The sequence below is a fragment of the Acomys minous genome (assembly GCF_964271855.1).
Source record: "Acomys minous genome assembly, chromosome: 8".
Classification (NCBI taxonomy): Eukaryota; Metazoa; Chordata; class Mammalia; order Rodentia; family Muridae; genus Acomys; species Acomys minous.
The window spans coordinates 106,927,198-106,952,399 of record NC_140489.1 but is presented as its reverse complement, the minus strand read 5'-3'; the positions used below and the strand labels follow the sequence as shown (position 1 = coordinate 106,952,399).

Sequence of the window (25,202 nt, the reverse complement as noted above, 5' to 3'; positions counted from 1 at the left end):
TATCAGGAATAGAAGTTAACTTTTTTTGGGTAATATCTGAAAAAAATAATACAATAATTTGCTAACAGGGATTTGCCATTTTACCAACACAGACAAAATAATATCTATTTTACAAAGTAATACTAGGGATATAACAGAGTCCATGATTTATTAAAAATTTGATAAAATTTTCTTAATATTTCCCTTAGCAAAACTGTAAATGTTTTGGAAAAAATTAATACTTGTTGAAGTATCAAGTAATATAGGACACGGTATTGTAAAATGAAGCACACAGCTGGAAAACATTTTATTTTCTACTTCATATAACATTGTTCAAGACAACATGACTTCAAAGCGCTCTTTCCCGTAACTTTTATGACTTAAAGGTACCACTTAAAAATATTTACTGATGCTATAAATATTGTTTTTCCTATATATTAATGATTTAAATGAATGCCATATCCATTATACCTCTTGCTCCTTTGGTCAAAAAGATAAACAAAAAACTTTAAATCAAATGTTTAGTCATTCAAATTGTTTTTTAAGAGCACATTCACGCAAACCAAATCTACACTGGCAACAATTATTTAAAAGTTACACACAATTTAAAAACAAAATTTTAAGTTTTAAACAAAAACCATTATTGGCCAAATTAAAGAAAGTTTAAGCATCAGATTTAGTATCTTAATTTTTAGGCTATTCAGAAATATATTTTGTGAATAAGAATTATTTCATAAATATATATGTATAAATATAAATAGGTATCTACAGGATCTGTGGTGTAGGAGAAAATTCTTTAAAGAAAAAATTGCACTTTAGATTTTCAGGATGTTGTCAAATTTATACTTCAAGTGAGATAAAATTACACACCTAGGTGCTTTTGGCACAAGTGTTCAGGTGAATATTGACACAATCTGAAAAACAATGTTTTTTATTTATTCACGGAATATGAAGAACCAAATAGAATTCAGAATTTTGACCAAAAAAATCCCAGATAACTTCAATTACTTAAATACAAAAAAATATTGTTTTAAAAAGACTTTAAACCTGCCTCTCTATCTGGAATGTATAAAATATTACTAGTAATGTTTTCTCCAATGCCTTCAGCAAGAATCCCCAGCTTAATACAAATGTAACACCACCTTTTTTGACTCATGTGTATCTTGGATCACACCCCAGTATATAAGGACAAAAAATAAATGTACAATAAAAAGATTGGGTAAATGAGGAGAGGCTTTTTGGTCTTGAACTCTTCACCTACGAGTAATGAAGCAGCACTGTAGGCAGCCCAAAACACACCGAACAGCTTTAAATAAAAACAAAGGATAAGGCAGCATATTAGTAAATCAATCGTCATTTGGGTATCACAGAAAACAGTTACAATATTTTTTAAAGTTATCTACCAAGCCGGGCAGTGGTGGCTCATGCCTTTAATCCCAGCACTTGGAGGCAGAGGCAGGAGGATCTCTGTGAGTTCAAGGCCAGCCTGGTCTGCAGACAGAGTTCCAGGACAGCTGGAGCTGTTACACAGAGAAACCCTGCCTCAAAAAACCACACATACAAAAAGTTATCTACCAAGTGAGACTTTTTTGTTTGTTTGAAGACAAGGTTTTTCTGGGTAGCCTTGACTGTCCTGAAACTTGCTTTGTAGACCAGTCTGGCCTTGAACTCACAGAAATTCACCTGTCTCTGCCTCCTAAGTGCTGGGATCAAAGGCATGGCATGCACTACCACCACCCAGCCCAAGTGAATCTTTTTTTTTTTCTTCTCTGTGTAACCTTGGCTGTCCTGGACTTGCTTTGTAGACCAGGTAGGCCTCGAACTCAGAGATCTGCCTGCCTCTGCCTTCTAAATGCTGGGATTAAAGGCGTGAACCACCACTGCTTGGCTTCAAGTGAGACTTTTTTTTTTTTTTTTTTTTTTTTGGTTTTTCCAGACAGGGTTTCTCTGTGTAGCCTTGGCTGTCCTGGACTCACTTTGTAGTCCAGGCTGGCCTCGAACTCACAGCAATCCGCCTGCCTCTGCCTCCCGAGTGCTGGGATTAAAGGCATGCGCCACCACGCCCGGCCAAGTGAGACTTTTTAATACTATTCAACTTTGCTCTGTTCTTTAACTTCTATAATTAAAAGCAGAAAGAAAAGGAACATAATTTTAACAATCACTTGCAAGTTCTGTCCAAAGAGACACTTTGGAGTCAAACATAGTGGCACACACCTACCGCTTGAATTCAAGGCCAGCCTGGACTTCATGGCCAGCCTGTCTCACAAACACAAACAAAGCAAAACTAAATAAAAAACAGCAGCAAATTAAAACAATCACACACTGTATAACTTACTTTTATAAGTGTAGACACCATTTCAAAAGATCCAACAACCAAAAGTATAGGGGCTATTACAATGAGAGGAAGTAATGAATATCCTATAACTCCAAGAACTTGGCCATATGCAACCTGTAAATTTTTAGAAATATATATAAATATCATAGGAATCAGGATACTTAATCACTTTTCAAAATTATATTCTTTGTTGTACTGACATAAACATGAAAATTAAATAAACCATAAAGCTTCACACATCCAGTGTATTTCAAATTATCATCTTGTCTTATATATCTCAGGCCTTCTTACCACTGTATTTTCAATATGCTTCCATGTCCTGATACTCAAAATACACATCTCCAGCCGGGCGTGGTGGTGCATGCCTTTAATCTCAGTGCTCTGGAGGCAGAGGCTGGCAGATCGCCATGAGTTCAAGGCCAGCCTGGTCTACAAAGTGAGTCCAGGACAGCCAGGGCTATCACATAGAGAAACACTGTCTTGAAAAACAAAAACAAAACAAAATCCACATTTCCAGTCTTTGGGGCTAGCAGGACTATATGTCTAACCATCTTCAGTAAAGATCATTACATTGAAAAATAAAAAAAAGCTTAAAAATAAAAAAAGCTTAAAAATAAAAAAAGGTCATTATATTGCATACACGTGATACACACATACACATATTACTGGTTTTTTGTTTTGTTTTGTTTTTTAGACAGAGTTTCTGTGTAACCCTGGCTTGTCCTGAAACTCACTTTGTAGACCAGGCTGGCCTGGCACTCACAAAGACCCACCTGCCTGCCTCCTGAGTGTTAGGATTAAGGACATGCACCACCACTGCCCAGCAAGTAACTCCCTCCCCCCCACACCGCCCTGAGAAGTTTTCTCTGTGTGGCCTTGGCTATCTTGTAGAACAGGCTGGCCTCAAACTCACAGAGATCTGCCTGCCCCTGCCTCCCTGTGTTTAGGAAAAGTTATTTCCCCTTGGAATTGGAGCTCAGAAGGGTGTGAGCCACAACCACATGGGCTCTCTTGGAGATCAGCAAGTACTCTTAACCAAGGAGTCATCTTTCCATCCTCCCTCCCCTTTTAAGACAGGGCCTCACATAATTTAGAATGGCTTCAAACTCACTAACCAAGGATGACACTCAACTTCTGATCTTAGTGTTGACATTATGGCCTTGAGCTACAATGCCTACTATTTGGGGTGCGGGGGAAATGTGGAGGGGAGACAAGATTCCACCATGTATCCCAGGTTAGCTTCAAATTTGATCCTTTTGCCACAGCCTTCCCAATACCAAGATTGCAGGTGTATAATGACAAAGGTGAGATGTAGCAAAACCACTGCATGGTTAAAAAATCTACTCAGAGAAATTTGTTTTTTAACCGATTTATTTTGTGCGTATGAGTGTTTTGCCTGCATGTATGTCTATGCAACACATGCATTCCTGGTGCCTGAGCAAGTGGCAAGTCCACATGTGGCTGCTGGTATTGAACCCAGGTCCTTTGTAAGAATACATGCTCTTAACAAGTGAGGCGTCCAACGTGTTGGCACACGCCTGTAATCCCAGCATTAGGAGGCAGAGGCAGGTGGATCTCTGTGAGTTCAAGGCCAGTCTGGTCTACAAAGTGAGTCCAGGACAACCGAGGCTACACATAGAGAAACCTTGTCTTGAAAAACAAAACAAAAAACAAAAAAACAAAAACTGAGGCAACTCTCAAGCCCCCAGAATAATTTTTAATGACAAGTTTCTGGGCATGGTGGCACGCACCTTTAATCCCAGGAGAGGCAAGTGGACTTCAGGGCCTGGCTGGTCTACAAAGTGAGTCCAGGACAGCCAGGGTTACACAGAGAGACCCTGTTTCAAAAAGCTAAAACAAAACAAAACAAAAAAAACAAACCCAAACCAAGCCAACCACCACAAACAAGAAAACTGCTGCCTGTTGCGTTTTGGAGTAGTATCTACATTAACCCAAAGAAGCTACTGAAATAGCTCATTTTCCAGCTGTTTAGCTGTGTGAAGCCTTACTCTCTTCATATACTTTAACCAAAACTAGGTATTATATGGCGCTGAATGACAAAAGCCAGCCTTAACAGCTAGCTTTCATGAAGCCATGTGTTAAAGCTACTCTTTTAACATTTCTGTTTTGGAAAGATAGGGTTATTTTATGCTAAAATGTACTACTTACACTAAAATGTAGCCAGTTTGTTAGCTTTAAATAAGTATTTTAAACTGTTCATTGTGAGTGGTGGCACCTATCTCCAATCCCAGTTCTTAAGAAGACAAAAAGCGGTGGTGCATGCCTTTAATCTCAGCACTTGGGAGGCAGAGGCAGGTGGATCACTGTCAGTTCCAGGCCAGCCTGATCTACAAAGCATGTTCAGGACAGTCAAGGCTACACAGAGAAACCCTGCCTCGAAAAACCAAAAAGAAGAAGAGGAGGAGGAGGAGAGACAGAGAGAGACAGAGAGAGAGAGACAGAGAGACAGAGAGACAGAGAGAAAGAGAGAGACCAAAAGCTGAAGCCCTCAGCAATTAGAGACCTTGTCTCAAAAATAACAAAAACCAGTCTATTTTCTAATAGGGCAAATACTGATAAATATAAAGAAATCTCTATGGCAACTGAGAACTGGCTTGAGACCTGTTGTCAACTCTATACTTTTGTCAAGAGTTGTATAGTATTTGAAAGGTGAGAAGGGATCTTTCCTCTCCTCTTCATTCCTTATGTTTATTGAGTAGATTTAATATCCCTATCAATCATCTGAAATGAACTAGTATAACTTAAAGACAATTATGGGATGAAGAACCATATATTTATTATTGCTGGGCATGGTGGCACATGTCTTTAATTCCAGCATGAGGAAGGTAGAGGCAAATGGAGTTTTGTGTGTTCGAGGCCAGCCTGGTCTACATAGGAAGTTCCAGGATAGCCAGGGCTATATGGACAGATCCTGTATCAAAAAAATAACAATGTCGGGCGTGGTGGCGCACACCTTTAATCCCAGCACTCGGGAGGCAGAGGCAGGCGAAATGCTTTGAGTTCGAGGCCAGCCTGGTCTACAAAGCAAGTCCAGGACAGCTGAGGCTACACAGAGAAACCCTGTCTCGAAAAAACAAAACAAAACAAAACAAATACCAAAAAACCCCCAAAAAAACCAAACCCAAAAAACAAAAACCCAACAACAACAACAACAAAAAGAATCATTTAGTAGCCAGTTAGGGCAGCTCACACCTGTTTAAGGCCAGTTTGGTTTACACAGTAAGTTCTAGGCTAGTCCTGGCCACATAGTGACTCTATCTCCAAAATAAATAAATAAATAAGCAAGCAAGCTGGAAAGAGGGCTTAGCAGTCACAAGCATGTACTGTTCTTCCAACACACGTGAAGTCAGTTCCCAACAGCTGCCCAGCTCCAGCTCCACAGGATCTGATGCCCTCCCCTGGACTCTATGGGCACCTGCACTCATTATATACACACATACATAGACTTTTCAAAATTAAGTACTTACTTCTCCACCAAGAACTCTAGCCAGTAAGAAAATTGTCAGTGAACCAAATATCCAAATAGTTATAATCCATGAGACCACCTTAAAGAAGAAAACAAAAATCATTAATTTAAAAAAAAATCAAGTAAGCTGGGCATGGTGGTGCACACCTTTAATCCCAGCACTCAAGAGGCAAAGGCAGGCAGATGATTTTGAGGCCAGCCTGATCTACAAAGCGACACCCAGGGCTATCACATAGAGAAACCCTGTCTCAAAAAACAAAACGAAACTCAAATAAACTGCTAAATTTTCAGAAGTTCAACTCCGATACTTAAGATAGCTTAGCAAGCTCCATTTAAGGACAGAGGGTCTATTAGTTAAGTACATTTCCAAAACTTACAACCAAACTGAAAGTTCACCAAGTACTGCTTATAGAAAGTCAGTATTTCACTGGTTATGGTGGCACACACCTTTAATCCCAGCAGATTAAATCCCTCTGCGTCAAGAGACAAAAGCAGGTGGATCTCACAAATATACATGATAAAAGATAACTTTTTTCCCCTTTGAGACAGGGTTTCTCGGTGTTAGCCTTGGCTATCCTGGACTCACTTTGTGGGCCAGGCTGGCCTTGAACTCACAAAGATCCTCCTGCCTCTGCCTCCTGAGTGCTGGGATTAAAGACGTGCACCACCACGCCCAGCGTATAAAGCACTTGTGTAGCAGGCACAAGGCCTCTATTTGTTTGCTTAAACATGCTTAAACACCATGACCAAAAACCTGTTTTTTCGTCTTTTCTTTTTTTCTTTCTTTTTGTTTTTGTTTTGTTTTTCGAGACAGAGTTTCTATGTTTAACAACCCTGGCTGTCCTGGACTCACTCTATTGACCAGGCTATCTCTGCCTCCCAAGTGCTGGGATTAAAGGTATGTACCACCACTACCTGGCTTTTCTTGTTTTCTTGAGACAAGGTCTCATTACGTATCTTCAGCTGTCCTGGAACTGACTCTGTAGACCAGGCTGGCCTCAAACTCACAGAGATCCACCTGTCTCTGCCTCCCATGTACTGGGATTAAAGAAAGTCAAGTACTACCAACACCTGGCCTAATAGCAACATTTGACAAACTATTCAAAACCACCCAGGAGACAGACCTTTGGGTACATCGGTGAGGAAGTTTCTAGACTGAGTGAATGGAAGATCCATCCTAACCATGAGTGGTATACTCCCTGGGCCCCAGCTGAATGAAACAGAAGAGGCGAGCTTCCCCATATGTGCCCCCTACTTGAACTGAGCCAGAGTAAGCTCCTCTTCCCTTAAGGTGCTCCTGCTGACTATTCAGACACACATGGAAGTCACTAGTAGAGGCTGCAGAGACGGCTGTTGTCAAGACCACACATCACTCTTCCAGAAAACCCAAGTCCGACTGCCAGCACTCACACTAGGCAGGACTTGAACCCCTGTAGAATTTAAAAATTTAATACTTCTGACTTTCCCAGGTACCAGCACTCCATGCACATAACAAACACACTGTTTTTGGTTTTTCTTTTAGTTTTTGAGTCGGGATCTTCCTTTTTGTTGAGACAGCAGACCAGGCTGGCCTTGAACTTAGAGATCCACCTACCTTTGCCTCATATATAGACATAACTAGAAAGAATAAAATGAATCATAAAAAAATTAACCAATAGTGGTAGTGGTGCACACCTTTAATCCCAGCACTCAGGAGGCAGAGGCAGGCACTTCTCTGAGTTCCAGGACAGCCTGGTCTACAGAATGAGTTCCAGGATGGCCAGAGCCACACAGAGAAACCCTATCTCGGAAACAAACAAACAACGAGAAAAAAACTAATAAAACTTGGAAAATCCAGGTTTGAATCCTAGCACCCACAGAACGGCTAAAACATCCAATACACATGCATATAATATACACACTTACATGTAGGCAAAACTTACATATAAAGTAAAACAGATAAAAAATCTAAGAAAGGGTGGCTGGAGATGGCTCAGCGGTTAAAAGCACTGACTGCTCTTCCAGAAAGAGGACCAGGGTTCAATCCCCAGCATCCATGTGGCAGCCTACAACTGTCAGGAACTCCAGCTCTGACACCCTCACTCAGACATACACGGAGGCAAAACACCAATGCATGTTAAAATAAAACAAAAACCTAAGAAAAATGGAAAAACAGATCTAATCCAAGGTACTCCTTAATTAATTCATTGTGAAACAATTTCATGATTAAACAAGTGAGGGTAAAATAGGCAAAGGCAAAACATCTTTCAAACATAACGTATTTAGTTTTTGTTAAGATTAGCCTGCCTCTGTCTTCTGAGTGCTAGGACTAAAAGCATGCACCATCACTGTCTAGCAACCGAAGTTTTGAATCTCATGAAAGGATCTGTTTGTATAAAATGAAGTATACTTACCCTAAACTGTCCATATAATGATATCATGGAAAAGAAAAGAACAACAGCCAGTGGGCCCCAAAAGTCAGGATTGTCTCTCACCACTTGTCTATTAAAACCAAGCGATGGCATTGGCATCAAAACACAACGGATTTTGTAGTAAATATCCTTTAGATCAATGTCCAATTCTTCCCTATAATTTTAAAATAAGATTCTTAAAAACATGTCATTTTGAATAGTAAAGCAGGTTTAAAAGAACTTTAAATTTAAACAAGACAGTATGATAACCATAGGTCAACATATGCATGTGAAGTACATACTAGATAAACTGACTCCACGGTAAAATACCTCAACTTCGGAGATACTAAAACATCTCCTAACTGCTGGTGCTTTGAAATTGTTAATAATAATGAGTGATACCAAGTGCTTCCATGATCTGCCTGTGTGGAAGTACTGGGTAAAGATTGTACCACTTTGCCTGGCCTGTAATTAAGGGTTTTTTTTGTTGTTGTTTTTTAAAGATTTATTTATTACCTGGGTATTTAATCCCAGCACTCAGGAGGCAGAGGCAGGTGATTGCTGGTAGTTTGAGGCCAGCCTGGTCTATAAAGCAAGTCCAGGACAGACAAGGGGGGGGGGCGACCAACAAAAACAAAAGATTTATTTATTATTACATGTACAGTGTTCTGCCTGTACATACAACTGCAGGCCAGAAGAGGGCATCAGATCACATTATAGATAGTTGTGAGCCACGATGTGGTTGCTGGGAATTGAACTCAGGACCTCTGGAGGAGCAGTTAGTGCTCTTAACCACTGAGCCATCTCTCCAGGCCCTGTAATTAGTTCTTTCGTTTTGTTTTTTAAGATTTATTATTTATACAGTACCCTGCCTGCATGTGTACCTACACTCCAGAGGGCACCAGATCTCATTATAGATGGTTGTGAGCCACGATGTGGTTGCTGGGAATTGAACTCAGGACCTCTGGAAGAGCAGTTAGTGCTCTTAACCACTGAGCCATCTCTCCAGGCCCTGTAATTAGTTCTTTCGTTTTGTTTTTTAAGATTTATTATTTATACAGTACCCTGCCTGCATGTGTACCTACACTCCAGAGGGCACCAGATCTCATTATAGATGGTTGTGAGCCACCATGTGCTTGCTGGGGATTGAACTCAGAACCTCTGGAAGAGCAGTCAGTGCTCTTAACTTCTGCGCCATCTCTCCAGGCCCTGTAATTAAGTTTTAACCCTGAATTCCAGGCTTAACTACTCAAAAACCTTGCTTTTTTAAAAGACGACATTGATTACTTAGCTGACTAAACCAGGTAAGCAGAGTATATCTGTTTATGTGAGAGTCTCACCAGGTACCTTTGCTGGCCTGGAACTCAAAAAGACCTGTCTCTGTCTGCAGTGTATTGGGATTGAAGGAGTGTGCCACAAAGTAGATCTTCCTCTTTCTTTTAAAGACTTGTTTATTTACGGACACATGTGTACCTGAGTGTATGAACAGGTCTGGGTGGGGTTGCCTGCCTGCACTCTCAGTGAATCCAGAAGGTATTGGTTCTCTTCTCTATCATTCTCCAAGTATTCGTTCTGAGACAGGGCCAAGTTTTCTTGGCTAAACTCCAGATTCTGGTCTTTTTACCTCTCAAATACAGAGATTACATTATATCAGTGTTAATACATAAGTGCCTGGTGTCCTCAGAAGTCAGAAGACCAAGAAGGGCGTGGTGGAGCACGCCTATAATCCCAGCACTCTGGGAGGTAGAGGCAGGTGGATCTCTGTGAGTTCGAGGCCAGCCTGGTCTACACAGCAAGCCCAGGACAGCCAAGGCTACACAGAGAAACCGTCTTGAAAAAAAGTCAGAGGACAGATTCAAATCCCCCAAAACTGGATTACAAGAAGCTGTGAGCCGCCATGAGGGTACGGATAACAGAATCTCAATCCTCTGCAAGAACAGCAAGTTTTCTTAATCACTGTGCCACTTCTCCAGTCCCATTTAAAAAATTCCTGACATCCACTGGGCAGTGGTGGGAGCATGCTTTTAATGCCAGGACTTGGGGAGCAGAGGCAGGAGGATCTTTCTGAGTTTGAGGCCAACCTGGTCTACAGAGCAAGTCAGCCAAGGGTATAGCGAGAAACCATGCCTTGAAAAAATAAAACCAGCCAGGCACTCCGGAGACAAAGGCAGATGGATCTCTTTGAGTTCAAGGCCAGCTTGGTCTACAAAGTGAGTTCAGGACAGCTACACAGAGGAAACCCTGTCTCGGGGGAAAAAAGAAAAACAAAAACCAGGATTGAAGCAAAAGTGAGCATCACAGCCAAATTTTGGGCAGAGCACAGGAAGTCCTATGGAAGAGTGGGGTGGGGGATGGGGGCGGAAATAGAAGGACCAGAGGGGACAAGAGCTGCACAAGACCAACAGAGCCAACAAACCTGGGCCCAGGGCGGGTACTGGAGACTGATGCACTAATAAGGACCATGTATGGAGAGGGGCTCTGCTCAGATGTAGCCAATAGGCAGTTCAGTCTCCATAGGGGTCCCCTAGTAAGGGGAGCAGGGGATGTCCCTGTCATGGACTCCATTGCTTGCACTTTGATCACTTCCTCCTGTCGTGGTCCCCTACCATGCCAGAAGAGGATGCAGGTAATCCTGATGAGACTTGATAGGCTGGGGTCAGTTGGTAGGGGAGAAATGCTCCCTGTCTCTGAGGACTAGGGCAGGGGAAGAGGGGGGAAGAGGGAGGAAGGGTGAGACTAAGAGGAGACTATTTCTTTTTTGGTTTTTTGAAGCAGGGTTTTGAACTTGCTCTGTAGATCAGGCTGCTCTCAAACTCACAGAGATCCACCTGCTTCTGCCTCCCAAGCGCTGAGATTAAAAGGCATGCGCCGCCACCACCACCACCCAGCAAATCATTAAATTTTTAAAAATAAATTTAAATAAAAACAAAAAAACCTCCTGATGCTACATTCAATAGGCTAAAAAAACACTCATTATTGCTTCAGTGCTTGTTTACTTGTCCCCCCCATTCCCCCAACCCCCCCCCCAAGACAAGGTTTCTCTGTGTAGCCCTAGCTGTCCTGGACTCACTCTGTATGCTTCAGTTTTTAAAAAGACTAGTAAAAATGACAACTGCTACTGTTTTTAAAGATTTATTTATGTGTATGTGTTGTGTAAGTGTATGTCATGTATATGGGCGCCCACTGAGGTCAAAAGACAGTGTCAGATCCTCAGGAACTGGAGCAACAGGCTGTGTTGCCTGATGGGGGTCTGGACTCAAGTTCTCTGAAAGGGCAGGAAGCACTCTTAACAGCTGAGCCATCTCTCCAGACCCTGCTATTGTTTTTCACCAAAATGGCTAATATGTTCCTCATCTGTCTTTAAAAATGTCAAAGAACATAAACATCCCAGAGCTTAGGTCTTAAAATCAAATTACATATTTTTTCACATACAAAAGTGGCTTGTTATCTTCAGGATCCTCATCTTCAACTTCTAAAAGCCAGCCATAGCCTCTTTGTCTCAGAAATGTAGTAGCTGTAGATTCTTTGATAAAATCTCCACCTCCACCAAGGTTTAATTTGACGTCTGGAGCTGATATAGAACCACTGAGATCTGAGGAGAGAAGACAAAACTATAAACCAAGGTGAAATATGTGAATTTGAACCAAAATGTATATGTATACTTAAATACACATTATTTGCCAATCTCTGTGAACATACGCTATTGTATATAATCTTCAAATTTTATCAATAAAAGACATTGTACTACTTTTCATTTTTACAATTAGAGAAAAACAAACAAACAAAAGCCAGAAAAGGTGAAAGACAAGCCTAATACACTGGAACTTGTAATCCTAGCCCTCAGGAGGCTAAGTATGTGGCCTTGGATGGCCGCAAATTCAACACACAAACAAGGATAATCTTGAACTTCTGGCCTTCCTGTTTCCACCTCCCAAATGCTAGGAGGAGTCACCACACCTACTGTATTACAAAGTGCTAGAAACCAACTAAGCTATACCCTCGGTCCTGTACCATACTTTTTACAACATGCAGCATCCCACTGAAATTTTTATGTTCTTCCTGTCAGTCCAATATCTGATAGGATAATATATCACTGCCATAAAATTTTCCTGATTTTGTTGATTTGTCTGAGAGAAGGTCTCCCTCTAGTTCAGGCTGGCCTTGAACTGTTGTGACCCCTCCTGTCTCAGCCTCCCACAAACAGGGATTACAGATATGATCCACCTTGCCTGGCTTTCTGTGATCTAGTTAGGAATAATTTTCTTCTCTTTTAATCTTTTATGAAATTCTAAGCTAGTGCTTTAAAGCAATATTAATGTGTTTATGAATTACCCTGGGGCTCTGAATCCAGGTTAAGGGAGATTACACCTAACTATGTGCCAGGTAATATTAATTCTGCTGGCCTATAGACATAAACCAGATATACAGAAGATCTAATTGTCTGACATAAAGTAACGACACCCAGCTACTCCGGAGGCTGAGGCAAAAGCACATGTTCAAGACAATACTGGGGTACATGCTGAGTTCAAGGCCAGCTTAAATTAACTTAGTGTGACTGTCTGAAACTAAAATGTAAAGGGGCTGAGCTCTGTGTGGTAGTATATGCGTTACTCCCTGCACCAGGGAGACAGAGGCTAGTCATCTACATAGAGTTCTAAGCCAACTAGGGTGACATAGGTTAAAAAAAAAAAAAAGACAAAACCCAAAAGAGGGGCCAGGCTTGGTGGCTCAGGACTGTAATCCCAGCACTCTGTGAGTTCGAGGCCAGCCTGGTCTACAAACTAATCCAGGACAGCCAAGAGGACATAAAGAAACCCTGTCTCGGAAAGACCAAAACCCAAAACAAAACAAAAACAAAAGAGGAATATTTTTCTAAGGAAGAAACATCATATTTATAGAAATCTGACTTCTGAGAAAATTTACATTTATCTCTAGACTGTAATTTCGTCTTTGTTGAGACAGGGTTTCAGTATGTAACCCTGGCTGGCCTACAACTTGACATGAACGTAGACCAGGCTGGCCTAGAACTCAGAGATCTGCCTCTGCCTTCCAAGTACTGGAGTCCCAGGGGTTCATCACCCGACACACCCTAGCCTCTTAGACTTAATTTTCTAAAGGGAAACTAACTTGTTTTTTTGTTTTTGTTTTTTTTAATTGTGCAGTTAAATCTGGTCCCTGGGAAGTAAATAAAATTAAAGCAAAAAATCTGAAAACCACAAGCAGATGCAGAGTCAGGTTACAAGGAGTTGAACCAAGCGGGGAAAATCCCATGGAGCAGAAAAAAAAAAAATCTGTTCAGCCCAAAGCCTTGCTCAAAACAGTACACGTCAAATCTGCAGACGCTGTTGGGGACAATGAGTTCAATTCCTTAACTTTCAAATGCTCCTAAATCCAGTCTTCTGAATAGTGTGGTCAAAGACTGCAAACTGTGTGGACACCGGGATCTGAGCAGGAAATCAAATTCAATAAAAGCCAGGACTCCTTAGAAGGAAGTTTTCCTTAACCTGCTACAAGTAACCTTAGCAAAAACAAACAAACAAGAAAAGCTACTCTAGTAATAGCAGAGCGACACAGCCCACTTTGTTCTCGTTCTTTGGTCCCTCGCAGAGCAGAGCGTTTCGGAGAGAAACCTTAGACGTGTGGGCGGGTTCACGCGTGGGTGAGCCACCCGGGGCCCCGCCTGCAGCCCGAGTGGGGACGCTCGACGCGGAGCCGGCGCCCCGCACCCTCCCTTGTCACCGGAGGCCTCGGGGAAGGCCCAGCGGGCACAGGGGCGGAGTCCCGTCCCCCCCCCCCCCCCCGCCGCCATTCTGCCATCTCCGCCCCGGAGCCCGGTCAGGCCCGGCCTCACCTTCCGCGTCCGCCGAGGAGACAAAGGTGAAGTCCCCGTTGGCGGGGGCATAGGCCGGGGGCGGGCCCGGAGGCTGCATCCCGCCGGCCTCGGAGCCCGCGGCGGTGCTGAGGGGCGGCTGGGCCGGGGCCTCGGAGAAGAGCCCCACGCTCGTGCTACGGGGCGGCCTGAGAGGCCGGAGGCGCGGGCTGGGGCGAGGCCGGAGACAGACGCGCGAGCCTGGCCACCCGGCTGCACCCGACGAGGTCGCACCGGAGTCCAGCCGGTGGCGAGCGCCCAAGCACCACGACGCCGGCGCCCTGACAGGACCATAACAGTGACAGCGCCGCTGGGATTGGCTGTTTGTAATCTGCTCGCTTATTGGCTCCCGTCGGAGAGTTCTGATTGGCTCTTTCTGTTCTTGAGTCCGGAAATCAACCCAGCGCCGGAAGTTGCCTCAGAAGCCGCTGTTCCGCCCCCCCCCCAGCTGTTTATTTAAATAGCCAGTTCCCCTGTCGCCGTCGCCAACCCCGCCCTGTCACTCCTGCGTCAGTTTTCTTTCTTTCCTTTTTTTTTTTCTTTCCAGACAGAGTTTTCCTGTGTAGCCTTCGTTGGCCTGGACTCGCTTTGTAGACCATGCTGGCATCGAACTCATAGAGATCTGCCTGTCTCTGCCTCCCAAGAGCTGCGATAACAGGCGTGCGGCCCCGTCAGTTTTATAAACACACCCCCTTGGTTGTTGTTAAATCGAATTTGAGAGGTTATTCGTATGTGGTGACTCAACGCTTGTATTCCCAGCACTCGTGGAGGCTAAGGCAGAAAAATTGCTGCGACTTTGCCATCGATGGTGAGGCCCATCTCAAGAACAAAACAAAAAACTAGTAAAGTTTCAAGGACTTAAATCTCTCATTTCTGACCCCAAGATTCTGATACTTTTGTTTAATAAAAGGGCTGGAGTGGAGAATGGTCATAGTGAAGCTGAAAATTGCCACCTAAGGACTAAGTCGTCTAGCTGGATTCCATTTTGAGGAAGGCAACTGACCGAAGAGGATAAATTAGGACAAAAAGCAACCCCCTTGCTTCTCCCCTGGTGCTTATTTCATCTGTCCCAAAGTTAACAAACTCACCCAAGTTTTGTTTGTATGTTTGTTTGTTTTAGATTCCCTAGAACTGGATTTCCAGCAGATGTGAGCTTGTGGGTACTGGAACTCAGTTTTCTGCAAGAATAGCAAGTGCTCTTAATCTCTGAGACACTCCCCAGCCCCTTATCTATGTTTATACCTTAAAATGTGCTTTTTATTATTTTTATTCATGTATATGTGTATACACATGAGTGTAGATTCCTGTAGAGGCCAGAACAGAGTGTCCGATCCCCCGGAAATAGTCACAAACAGTTGTGAGCAGGTTGACATGGGTGCTGGGGACAGGATTGGGGCCTCTATAAGAACTAAAGAGCCGTTTCTTTAGTCCCTACCTAGGTTTTAAAATGTTCAAATAAATATAGTTAAATGTAATATTCAAGCTACATGAAAGTGGCTTCCAGTGTAGGGTGGTCTGAGGGTATATTGTGAAACAGACGTGGGTTGATGCACAAGGAGCCCAAAATGGAACGAAGGAAAGGCATGGCCTTTAATATCTTAAAAGGGGGGACTGAAGCCGGCCATGGTGGCTCAGGCCTTTGATCCCAGCACTTGGGAGGCAGAGGCAGGCGGATCTCTGTGAGTTTGAGACCAGCCTGGTCTACAAAGTGAGTCCAGGACAACCAGGGCAGTTACACAGAAAAACCCTACCTCAGAAAAAAAAAAAAAAGCAGGGATAGAGGGGTGTAGAGATGGCTCAGTGGTTAAGAGCACTGACTGCTCTTCCAGAGGACCTGGGTTCAATTCCCAGCACCCACAGGGCAGCTCACAACTGTCTGTAACTTCAAGATCTGACAACCTCACACAGACATACATACAGGCAAAATACCAATTCATATAAATTCACAAGGAAATCAATAAAGGTATGTGTGTTGTGTGCGATTTACCAGACTTGGGAAACGTGAGGTCATGGAGTTTTTATACGAAAAAAGATCGATGCAGAGAAAATTCCATAAATCAGTAGAAAAGAAACCATGAAGGGCTGAGCGTGTGGAGAACACCGGTATTCCCAGCACCTGAGAGACAGACCTCTGTGAGTTCAAGGCCAGCCTGGTCTCCATAGGAAGGTTCAGGCCAGCAGGAACAGCAAAACTCTACTGAGGGAGAGGTAGGGTGTATAGATATTCTCTAGAGCTTAAGTTATTTTTTTCCTGAAGCAAAGGAGTAATATAACCAGGTATAACTCCTTGAACTATTACTTAAATTATACATTGGGAAAGACTGATTTGAAGGTTTGTGACTTGTATGAAGGTGTGTGTGTGCGCGTGTGTGCACGCATGCACAGAGTCTCATGTAATTCTGGCTGATCTGGAACTCACATAGAGTCACCTGCTTCTGTCCCCCCAAAGATATATAGGTTTAGAACCCTAGGAATGAGAAAGAGGAAGTAACTAGGAGAGACATTAAGGTTAGAAACCCAACAAAATTAGTGATAAACTGCAAATAATAAGAGTGAAGAACAACACTGGGCATGGTGGTGCTTGCCTTTAATCCCAGCACTTGGGAGGCAGAGGCAGGCAGATCGCTGTGAGTTCAAGGCCAGCCTGGTCTACAAAGTGAGTCCAGGACAGCCAAGGCTACACGGGGAAACCCTGTCTCGGGAAAAAAGAAAAAAGAAAGAAAGAAAAAAGAAAAATGAGGAACATCAAAGAGCCAGAATACAGTCATGCTTCTTTTTCTTTTTGGTTTTTTTCAAGACAGAGTTTCTCTATGTAGCCCTGCCTGTTCTGGAACTCACTCTGTAGACCAGTCTGGCCTCAAACTCAGGTCTGCCTGTCTCTGCCTCCCAAATGCTGAGATTAAAGAAGTGTGTTATCACCACTCACAGAAAGCAACTCTTTATTTCTTCTCTCTCTCTCTCTCCTTAAAAAAAAAAAAAAAAGATTTATTTATTTATTATTCTGCCTGCATGAGGAACCAGATCTCATTATAGATGGTCATGAGCCATATGGTTGTTGGGAATTGAACTCAGGAACTTTGGAAGAGCAGACAGTGCTCTCAACCTCTGAGCCATCTCTCCAGCCCTCTTTTTTCTCTTAAGACATGGTATAATGTAGCTCAGGCTGGCCTTCAACCCTATTTGTATCCTAATTTGACCTTGAACTTCTGAGCTTCCTGTTTCTGCTTTTCCAGTAGTGGCCTTACAGGTATTTACCATCAAGTCTGGTTTATGTAGTGCTGGGGACCAAACGCTGTGCTTAGTAAATGCTACCCAAGCCCTACACCAACTGAGATACATCCTCAGCCCCTTCATGCTACGAGGGTGGACACTAGGGCCAGAGAGATAGCTTGACAGTTAGGAGCATCTGCTGCTTTCCCAGAAGACCCAAACTTGGTTCTCAGCACTCAGCTGAAGCAGCTCACAACCACCTGTGACAGCAGCTCCGGGGATCTGGTGCTGACACCCTCTTCAGGGACCTTCTAGCACTTTCAGGGCCCTTCTGGCACTTGTATGTACTTGGTGAACACACACACACACACACACACACACACACACACACACACACGCACGCACGCATCTTTTTTTTTCTTAGACCAGGTTTCTCTGTGTAGCCTTGGCTGTCCTGGACTCACTTTGTAGACCAGGCTGGCCTTGAACTCACAGAGATCCATCTGCCTCTGCCTCCAAAGTGCTCGGATTGAAGGCATGCACCACCATGCCTGGCCACACACACATCTTTTAAATGTGTATCTTAGGGGTTCTGTTGCTGTGATGAAATACCGTGACCAAAGCAACTTGAGGAAGAAAGGGTTTTTTTTTTCACTTTCACTCCTAGGAAACAGTCCATCACTGAGGGAGGGAACTCAGGGCAGGAACCTGGAGGCAGGCACTGATGCAGAGGCCATGGGGGAGTGCTTCTCATGGTGTGCTCAGTCTGCTTTACGATAGAACCTAGGCCCACCAGCCCAAAGATGGCACCTCCCACAATGGGCCCTCACCCATCAATCACTAAATAAGAAAATATTCTAAGTCAAGTTGTAGTGGCACAAATGCCTTTTGTCTTGTTTGTTTGTTTTGTTTTCCAAGACAGGGTTTCTCTGTGTAGCCTTGGCTGTCCTGAAATCGCTTTGTAGACCAGGCTGACGTTGAACTCACATAGATCTCCCTGCCTCTGCCTCCTCAAGTGCTGGGATTATAGGCCTTTAATCATAGCAATTGGGAGGCAGAGGCAGACTGATTTCTGTGAGTTCCAAGCCAGCCTGGTCACATAGGGAGTTCAAAGATAGCCAGAGCAACGGCTACTGAGACTGTGTCTCAAAAAGCCAACAATAATAATTATTAATAATGAACTAAAGTGTTGGCTACTAAGTCATTCTACACCTGGACACTGGTCATTTTTTTTGTACTTGTTTTAATATTAAAAGTAACTACGGGGCCGGGCAAGGTGGTGCATACCTTTAATCCCAGCACTCAGGAGGCAAAGGCAGGAGGATTGCTGTGAGTTTGAGGCCAGCCTGGTCTACAAAACGAGTCCAGGACAGCCAAGCCTACACAGAGAAATCCTGTCTCAAAAAAACAAAAAAAGAAAAAGAAGAAAAAAAAGCAATGTATAGGTTGAATTACATCTTTTTTTTTTTTTTTAAAGCTTATAAACACTCAGCTCTTGGGGTAGAATTCTCAGCTAAAGATGTGGTTTGATGGTCAACAGTTCATGGTCGGTTATTACCATGAGGTTAAAATTCAGCCCAGACTTCTGCTGAGGCCGCAGTGCCTACAGCAGTCGCTCCTCTCTCCCAGACACCTACGCCACTGACAATGCTGCTGGGCATCTCCAGCTCACGGACCTCTGGTGCCTGGATTCCTCATCCAGGGAAATGAGTTTACACTGAGGGAGGGATTGGTGGGCACACCCCACTCCACTTTCCCTGCCTCCTTTGGGGACCAGAGAACCTGGTTTCAGAATCAGGCTTTGAACTGCATCCTTTCTTGGAGAGCTATAAGAAGGGACCCCATGTCTTCCCTGTGGGCCTGATTTGGCTCTTTAGAGCCCCTGCCATGATTTCTGTCCCTGGCACTGGGGCCTGAGCGCTCCTTAGAGCCTCCATCACACTGTCTGTCTGCCCATGGTGCTAACAGCCCCCGTGAGGAATGGCTTCAGATGTGGATTTCAAGAGGGCCACTGAGACGGATTATTGGGGGTAAGGAGTTTAACACAGTTACTAATCCACGGCCAAACAGACAATTATATGCCCGAGGATGGGGAGATTACTCAGGAGGAGTAGGCTGAGAGATGAGCGCAACCGTGAAAGACAGACATGTGTGGGAGCCGCGCCTTTAGTCTCAGCACCTGGGAGGGAGGCAGAAGCAGGTGGATCTCCATGAGTTCTAAAATAACATGGCCTCCATAGTGCGTTCCAGGCCAACCGGGGCTAGACAATGAAGCCATGTCTCAAAAACAAAACAAAACACCAAAAGAAAAAAAAAATACTCAGAGACTCCCAACAGTTCCAAGGCCATGTAGGGAGGATTGCCCCCCCCACCAAAATAGAATGACGTGCCCCTTTCTCCACACCCCACACACCCTGTTTTTCTTGTGACAGAGGACTTCATATAACCCAAGCCGACCTACCCTTGACTCTGTAGTGGGGCTGGCCTCATGTTCCCAGCCCTCTTGCCTCTCCTTTCCTAGCGCTGGAGTTGCAGGCCGGTGCCACCATGCCTGCCTGGGAGTTGCTGCTTTAAATAGGGCTGTCAGGAAAAGAAACTATGTTTCTCCTCTGCCCTGTGTTTTCGGTTGGTCTGTATCTTTTACAGTCTAGGCGGTAATACTGGTCTTTTGTAAACTTGAGCCTTTTAAATTTACCAAGGAGTTTATAAGCTTAGTAGGTCACTTAATTCTTTCCGTCTTATTTGTGCTATTTTTTTCCTTTAATTTCATTTCTTTGCTTTTTCCCTTTTACTAAGTTAGGAATTATATTTTTTTCTTTAATTTTCTTTTTTTTCCCCTTTGGTTTTTCGAGACAGGGTTTCTCTGTGTAACCTTGGCCATCCTGGACTCACTTTGTAGACCAGGCTAGCCTCGAACTCATAGCGATCCGCCTGCCTCTGCCTCCCAAGTGCTGGGATTAAAGGTATGCGCCACCACACCGGCCTTTTTTTTTTTTTAAATCATTGCATTACTATTGTTTTTTGAGGCTGAATCTATGTATCCCTGGCTGGCCTGGAACTTGTTATGTAGAGTAAGCTGGCCTAAGATTACAGAACTCCCTATGCCTTTGCCTCCCATGGGCTCTGATTAAATTGTGTGCCACCATGCCTTTTTAAGCTTTTAATTTATGTGTATACATACATATCTGTGTATCCGCCAGGTCTGCACAAGCCTATAGGCACCAGAAGAAGGCACTGGACCCACTGGAGCTGAAGCTACAGGTGGTTGTGAATGTCCTGATTTGAGGGCCGGGAACCAAACTCTGGGTCTTCTGGAATAGCAGCAAGAGCTCTTAACCACTGAGTCATTTTCCCAGCCTCTTAAGATTTGTTTATTTGTGCGATCATGCACGCCTTTAATCTCAGCACTCGGGAGGCAGAGGCAGGCGGATCACTGTGAGTTCGAGGCCAGCCTGGTCTACAAAGTGAGTCTAGGACAGCCAAGGCTACACAGAGAAACCCTGTCTCAAAAAACCACACACACACACACACACACACACACACACACACACACACACACGATTTGTTTGTTCATTTGTTCACCATATCTCATGTCTTAAAGAATTATGTCTGTTTTCTTCAGTTACTTTATTTTTAAAAAAGATTTATTTATTTATAATGTATACAGTGCTCTGCCTGCACGCACATCTGCACACCAGAAGAAAACACCAGATCTCACCATAGATGGTTATGAGCCACCGTGTGGTTGCTGGGAACTGAACTCAGGACCTCTGGAAGAGCAGTCAGTGCTCTTAACCTCTGAGCCGTCTCTCCAGCCCCCTTCAGTTACTTTAAATACATCTTTGCCTTTTTATGTACAGAGTATTGATACAGAAATGCATATAAGTTTATTTTATCATATAGCTGGGACTTGGAGTTATCTGGTTTTTTTGTTGTTGGTTGTTTTTCCTATTTCTTTTTGTTTTGTTTTTGTTTTTTATTTTGTTTTTCGAGATAGGGTCTCTCTGTGTTAGCCTTGGGTGTCCGGACTCACTTTGTAGACCAGGCTGGCCTGGAACTCACAGCGATCCACCTGCTCCTGCCTCCAGAGTGCTGGGATTAAAGGCGTGCGCCACCAAGTCCGGTGTCGTTTGTTTTTTCAAGTCAGGGTTTCCCTGTGTAGCCTTGGCTGTCCTGGACTCACTTTGTAGACCAGGCTGGCCTGGAACTCACAGTGATTAGCTTGCCTCTGCCTCCGGGGTGCTGGGATTAAAGGCTGCGCCACCACATCAGGCTGACTTGGAGTTATCTGAACCTCATTCTTGAATGTTTTAGTTACTTCTCCTAATGTTGCTGCTGCTCCGCCCTCTTTCCTTTCCTTCTGAAACTCTAATTAGCTCAGCAGTTCTCAACCTTCCATATGTTGTGAACCTTTAATGCAGTTCCTCATGTTGTGGTGACACCCAACCATAAAATTATTTTCATTGCTACTTCATAACTCATAAATTTTGCTACTGTTGCAATTCACAATGTAAATATCTGATATGCAGCCCCTCCAAGATGGTCATGACCCCAGGTTGCAAACCACTGAATGAGATGCATCCCACTAAGGAATTACTCAGTAACATACACGATGCTTACTAGCTCACATTTGAGTGACCTCTGTATGCCAGGCTTTACGGAAAGTGGTTTACAGGAGTTGGCTCAGGTCATTATTATAAGAACCCCATAAAGTAGGAACTAGCAATCTTCCCAGAATTCTTTACAGATAAGAATCAGGAAGTAGGAAAAAAATCACTTGCCAAAGGTCCCAGAGATAGCAAATAGTAGCAACAGGACATGAATACTGCCAATCTGGGTCTATGACACGTGTCCTACTGCTCTGAAATCTCACTGCAAAGTGTCTTCTCTCTGTGTTTGATGCTTACAGAATTTTGTTTGGTTTTGGTCTGGGGTTTTTCTATTGTTATTAATTGTTTATTCATCTCTGTATAAGCCAAACAGGGTTTTCAAACCATGGATTTTGTTTCTGGAATCTTGTCCTACTTCGTTCTTTGGACAGCAAGTTTATTGACTTTAAAGGAGTGGTACAAATATGGTATCTAACTTACTAATCCCTCTCTCCCCCTTTTTTTTGAGACAGGGTTTCTCTGAGTAGCCATGACTATTCTGGACTTGCTTTGTAGATCAGGCTGGCCTCAAACTCACAGTGATCCACCTGCCTCTGCCTCCCAAGTGCTGGGATTAAGGATGTGTGCCACCACCACCCAGCTGCTAATCTCACTTTTGTTGTTGTTGTTGTTGTTGTTGTAAATATTAGTCAAGAGGACTGGCTTCTTCAGACTAAACTTTATAATAATCATTAAAACTACCTCAATCCTATGTTAGAATCTCATATCTTGTTTTGTTGTCATATTTACATACTTATTTTTTCAGTTTGTTTTCATTGTTCTGTGACAGGGTCTCTTTATGAAGCCTCATTTTTTTTCATTTAAAATAATTCATTCTTTTTTTTTTCAAGACAGGCTTTCTCTGTGTTATCCTTGGCTGTCCTGGACTCGCTTTGCAGACCAGGCTGGCCTTGAACTCACAGTGATCCGCCTGCCTTTGCCTCCAGAGTGCTGGGATTAAAGGCGTGCGCCACCATGTTCGGCAAATAATTCATTCTTGAGAGTTAGAGTTAAGAGCACTTGTTCTTTTTGTTTGTTTGTTTTTGTTTTTGTATTTTGTTTTTCCAGACAGTGTTTCTCTGTTTATCCCTGGCTGTCCTGTACTCATTTTGTAGACGAGGCTGGCCTCTAACTCACAGGAGCCTGCCTCTGCCTCCCTGAGTGCTGGGATTAAAGACGTGCACCACAAGCCTGGCTGTAAGAGCATTTGTTCTTGCAGAAGTCCTGGGCTCAGTTCCCAGCACACTTATGATGGCTCCAGACCCAGAAGATCTAGTACCTTCTTCTGTATTCCAGTGGTACCAGGCACACATGTGGTGTATAAACATTCAGATACATAAAATAAAACAAATAAACCTGAAGAGATTCATTTTTCACAATTTCATACATACACACACACATACATACATACATACTACACACACACATACATACATACTACACACACACATACATACATATACACATGCATACATACATACTACATTTAACCATTTCCACAACTACCTTTTCATTTTCTAAGGTAATTTATACAGCTGGAATTTGCTCATGACATCAGTGGCTAAAGGAAAAAGGCTTTTATAAATGCATAATAGTACTTCATTTATTTATGTATTTATTTTAATTTTATGTGCATAAGTGTTTAGTGTGCGTGTGCCTGTGCCCCATGTATGTGCAATGCCTGCAGAGGCCAGAAGAGGGTGCCAGATCTCCTGGAACTGGAGTTACTGATGGTTGTGAGGAGCCACGTGTGTACTCTGAATAAAACCTGGCTGCTCAGCAACAGCATCTCCCTTTACCCTCTCCCATTCCGTTCCCTGTTCCACCAAAGTCCCCTTCTATTGTCAATCCGTGTACTTGTGGTCGTGTGCTGTTGGCATTTAGTTAGGGTGGTCTGCGTGAACATGGCTGGGAGGCTATTTGCTTGAGAAAGAGCAACTTACCAGCGGCTACACCAGTGGGGAACATGGCTCCTTGTCTATAGCGCCTCAGAGAGGGTGGGGCCACGATGAATGCAGTCGTATGCAGGTCTTGTATAGGCTGCACTGCTGCTATGAGCCTTTCTACACCCAGAGACAGCGTTTCACATCACTCCTTCCCACCTTACATTCTTTCCACCCTCATGTACTCGGTGTTCCCTGAGCCTTGGGGGTGGGGGGGAGGGATATAGGTATTCCATTTAAGGCTGAGCACTCTGTATCTTTATATAGTCATTTTCCTCAGCACTCTGACTAGTTATGAATCTTTGCGTCACTGGTTATTCGTTCTTTGATAATTTTATTCTTAATGTGTGTTGATCAGAATCACTTCCACTCCTCCCTATGATCCCCTTCCCACTTTATCCCTTCCTTCCTTCTTTCTTTTTTTCTGAGACAGGGTTTTTCTGTGTAGCTTTGGATGTTCTGAACTCACTTTGTTGACCACACTGGCCTCAAACAAACAGCCATCCATCTGCCTCTGCCCCCTGAGGGCTGAAATCTAAAGGCATGAACCACCACACCCAGCTCTTCCTTCCTTCCTTCCTTCCTTCCTTTCTTTCCTTCCTTCCTTCCTTCCTTCCTTCCTTCCTTCCTCTCTTTGTTGCTGTTAGTTTAGTGGTTTGGCCTAATAAATGTTTATTATTAGACTTATAATTATTACGGTGGGATTATTTAACCCACTTTCACAATCAATATGAACACAGACACCTGATATACTTTAGAATAGCCTTACCACCTGGGGCAGGTTAGATACTAACCCCCTAAGCTACCTTCCATTATCTCCCAGGCTCTATCGCACGCCATCTGTTCTAGCAACGTCTATCTGGGCTTACCTCCCATCCATAATCCCATAATACTTGCTAAGGTTGTTCATCTGGGCCATGTCTTTCCATGTGGTACTTCACAGCTCCCCCTCTGGGCCCCCATGGTTACTTTCTATCCCATGACAACTCTCTTTCTTCTTCCTCCTCCCGTGCTTGTCTGCTGTTTCCTCCTAAGCTCCTTCTCTCCCAAAGCCCGCGCGCAAACTTTGGCCACACCTACCCCATCCTGCCCTGCCTTTTACTTATTTATTTATTGTTTTTTTTAAAGATTTATTTATTTATTATGTATACAGATTTCATTATAGATGGTTGTGAGCCAACATGTGGTTGCTGAGAATTGAACTCATGACCTTTGGAAGAGCAGTCAGTGCTCTTACCCTCTGAGCCATCTCTCCAGCCCTTTCAGTGATTTATATAGATAAGACAAATTGGACTTGCTTTTTAAATTTATTTTATCCTTATTTTCTTGAGGGGCAGGTG

General features: G+C 43.5%; 1 protein-coding gene across 1 annotated transcript; it reads right to left on the bottom strand.

The window, feature by feature from the left end:
- Nucleotides 1-254: 254 nt before the first annotated feature.
- On the bottom strand, nucleotides 255-14,374 carry YIPF4 (Yip1 domain family member 4). The gene is made up of 6 exons (XM_084793814.1): nucleotides 14,043-14,374; nucleotides 11,624-11,783; nucleotides 8,195-8,366; nucleotides 5,803-5,880; nucleotides 2,315-2,428; nucleotides 255-1,285 (listed from the first exon to the last, which is right to left on the bottom strand). Exons 1-6 carry the CDS (start codon nucleotides 14,119-14,121, stop codon nucleotides 1,148-1,150), a joined length of 741 nt encoding a protein of 246 aa, XP_084649940.1. The 5' UTR covers nucleotides 14,122-14,374; the 3' UTR covers nucleotides 255-1,147.
- Nucleotides 14,375-25,202: the final 10,828 nt, after the last annotated feature.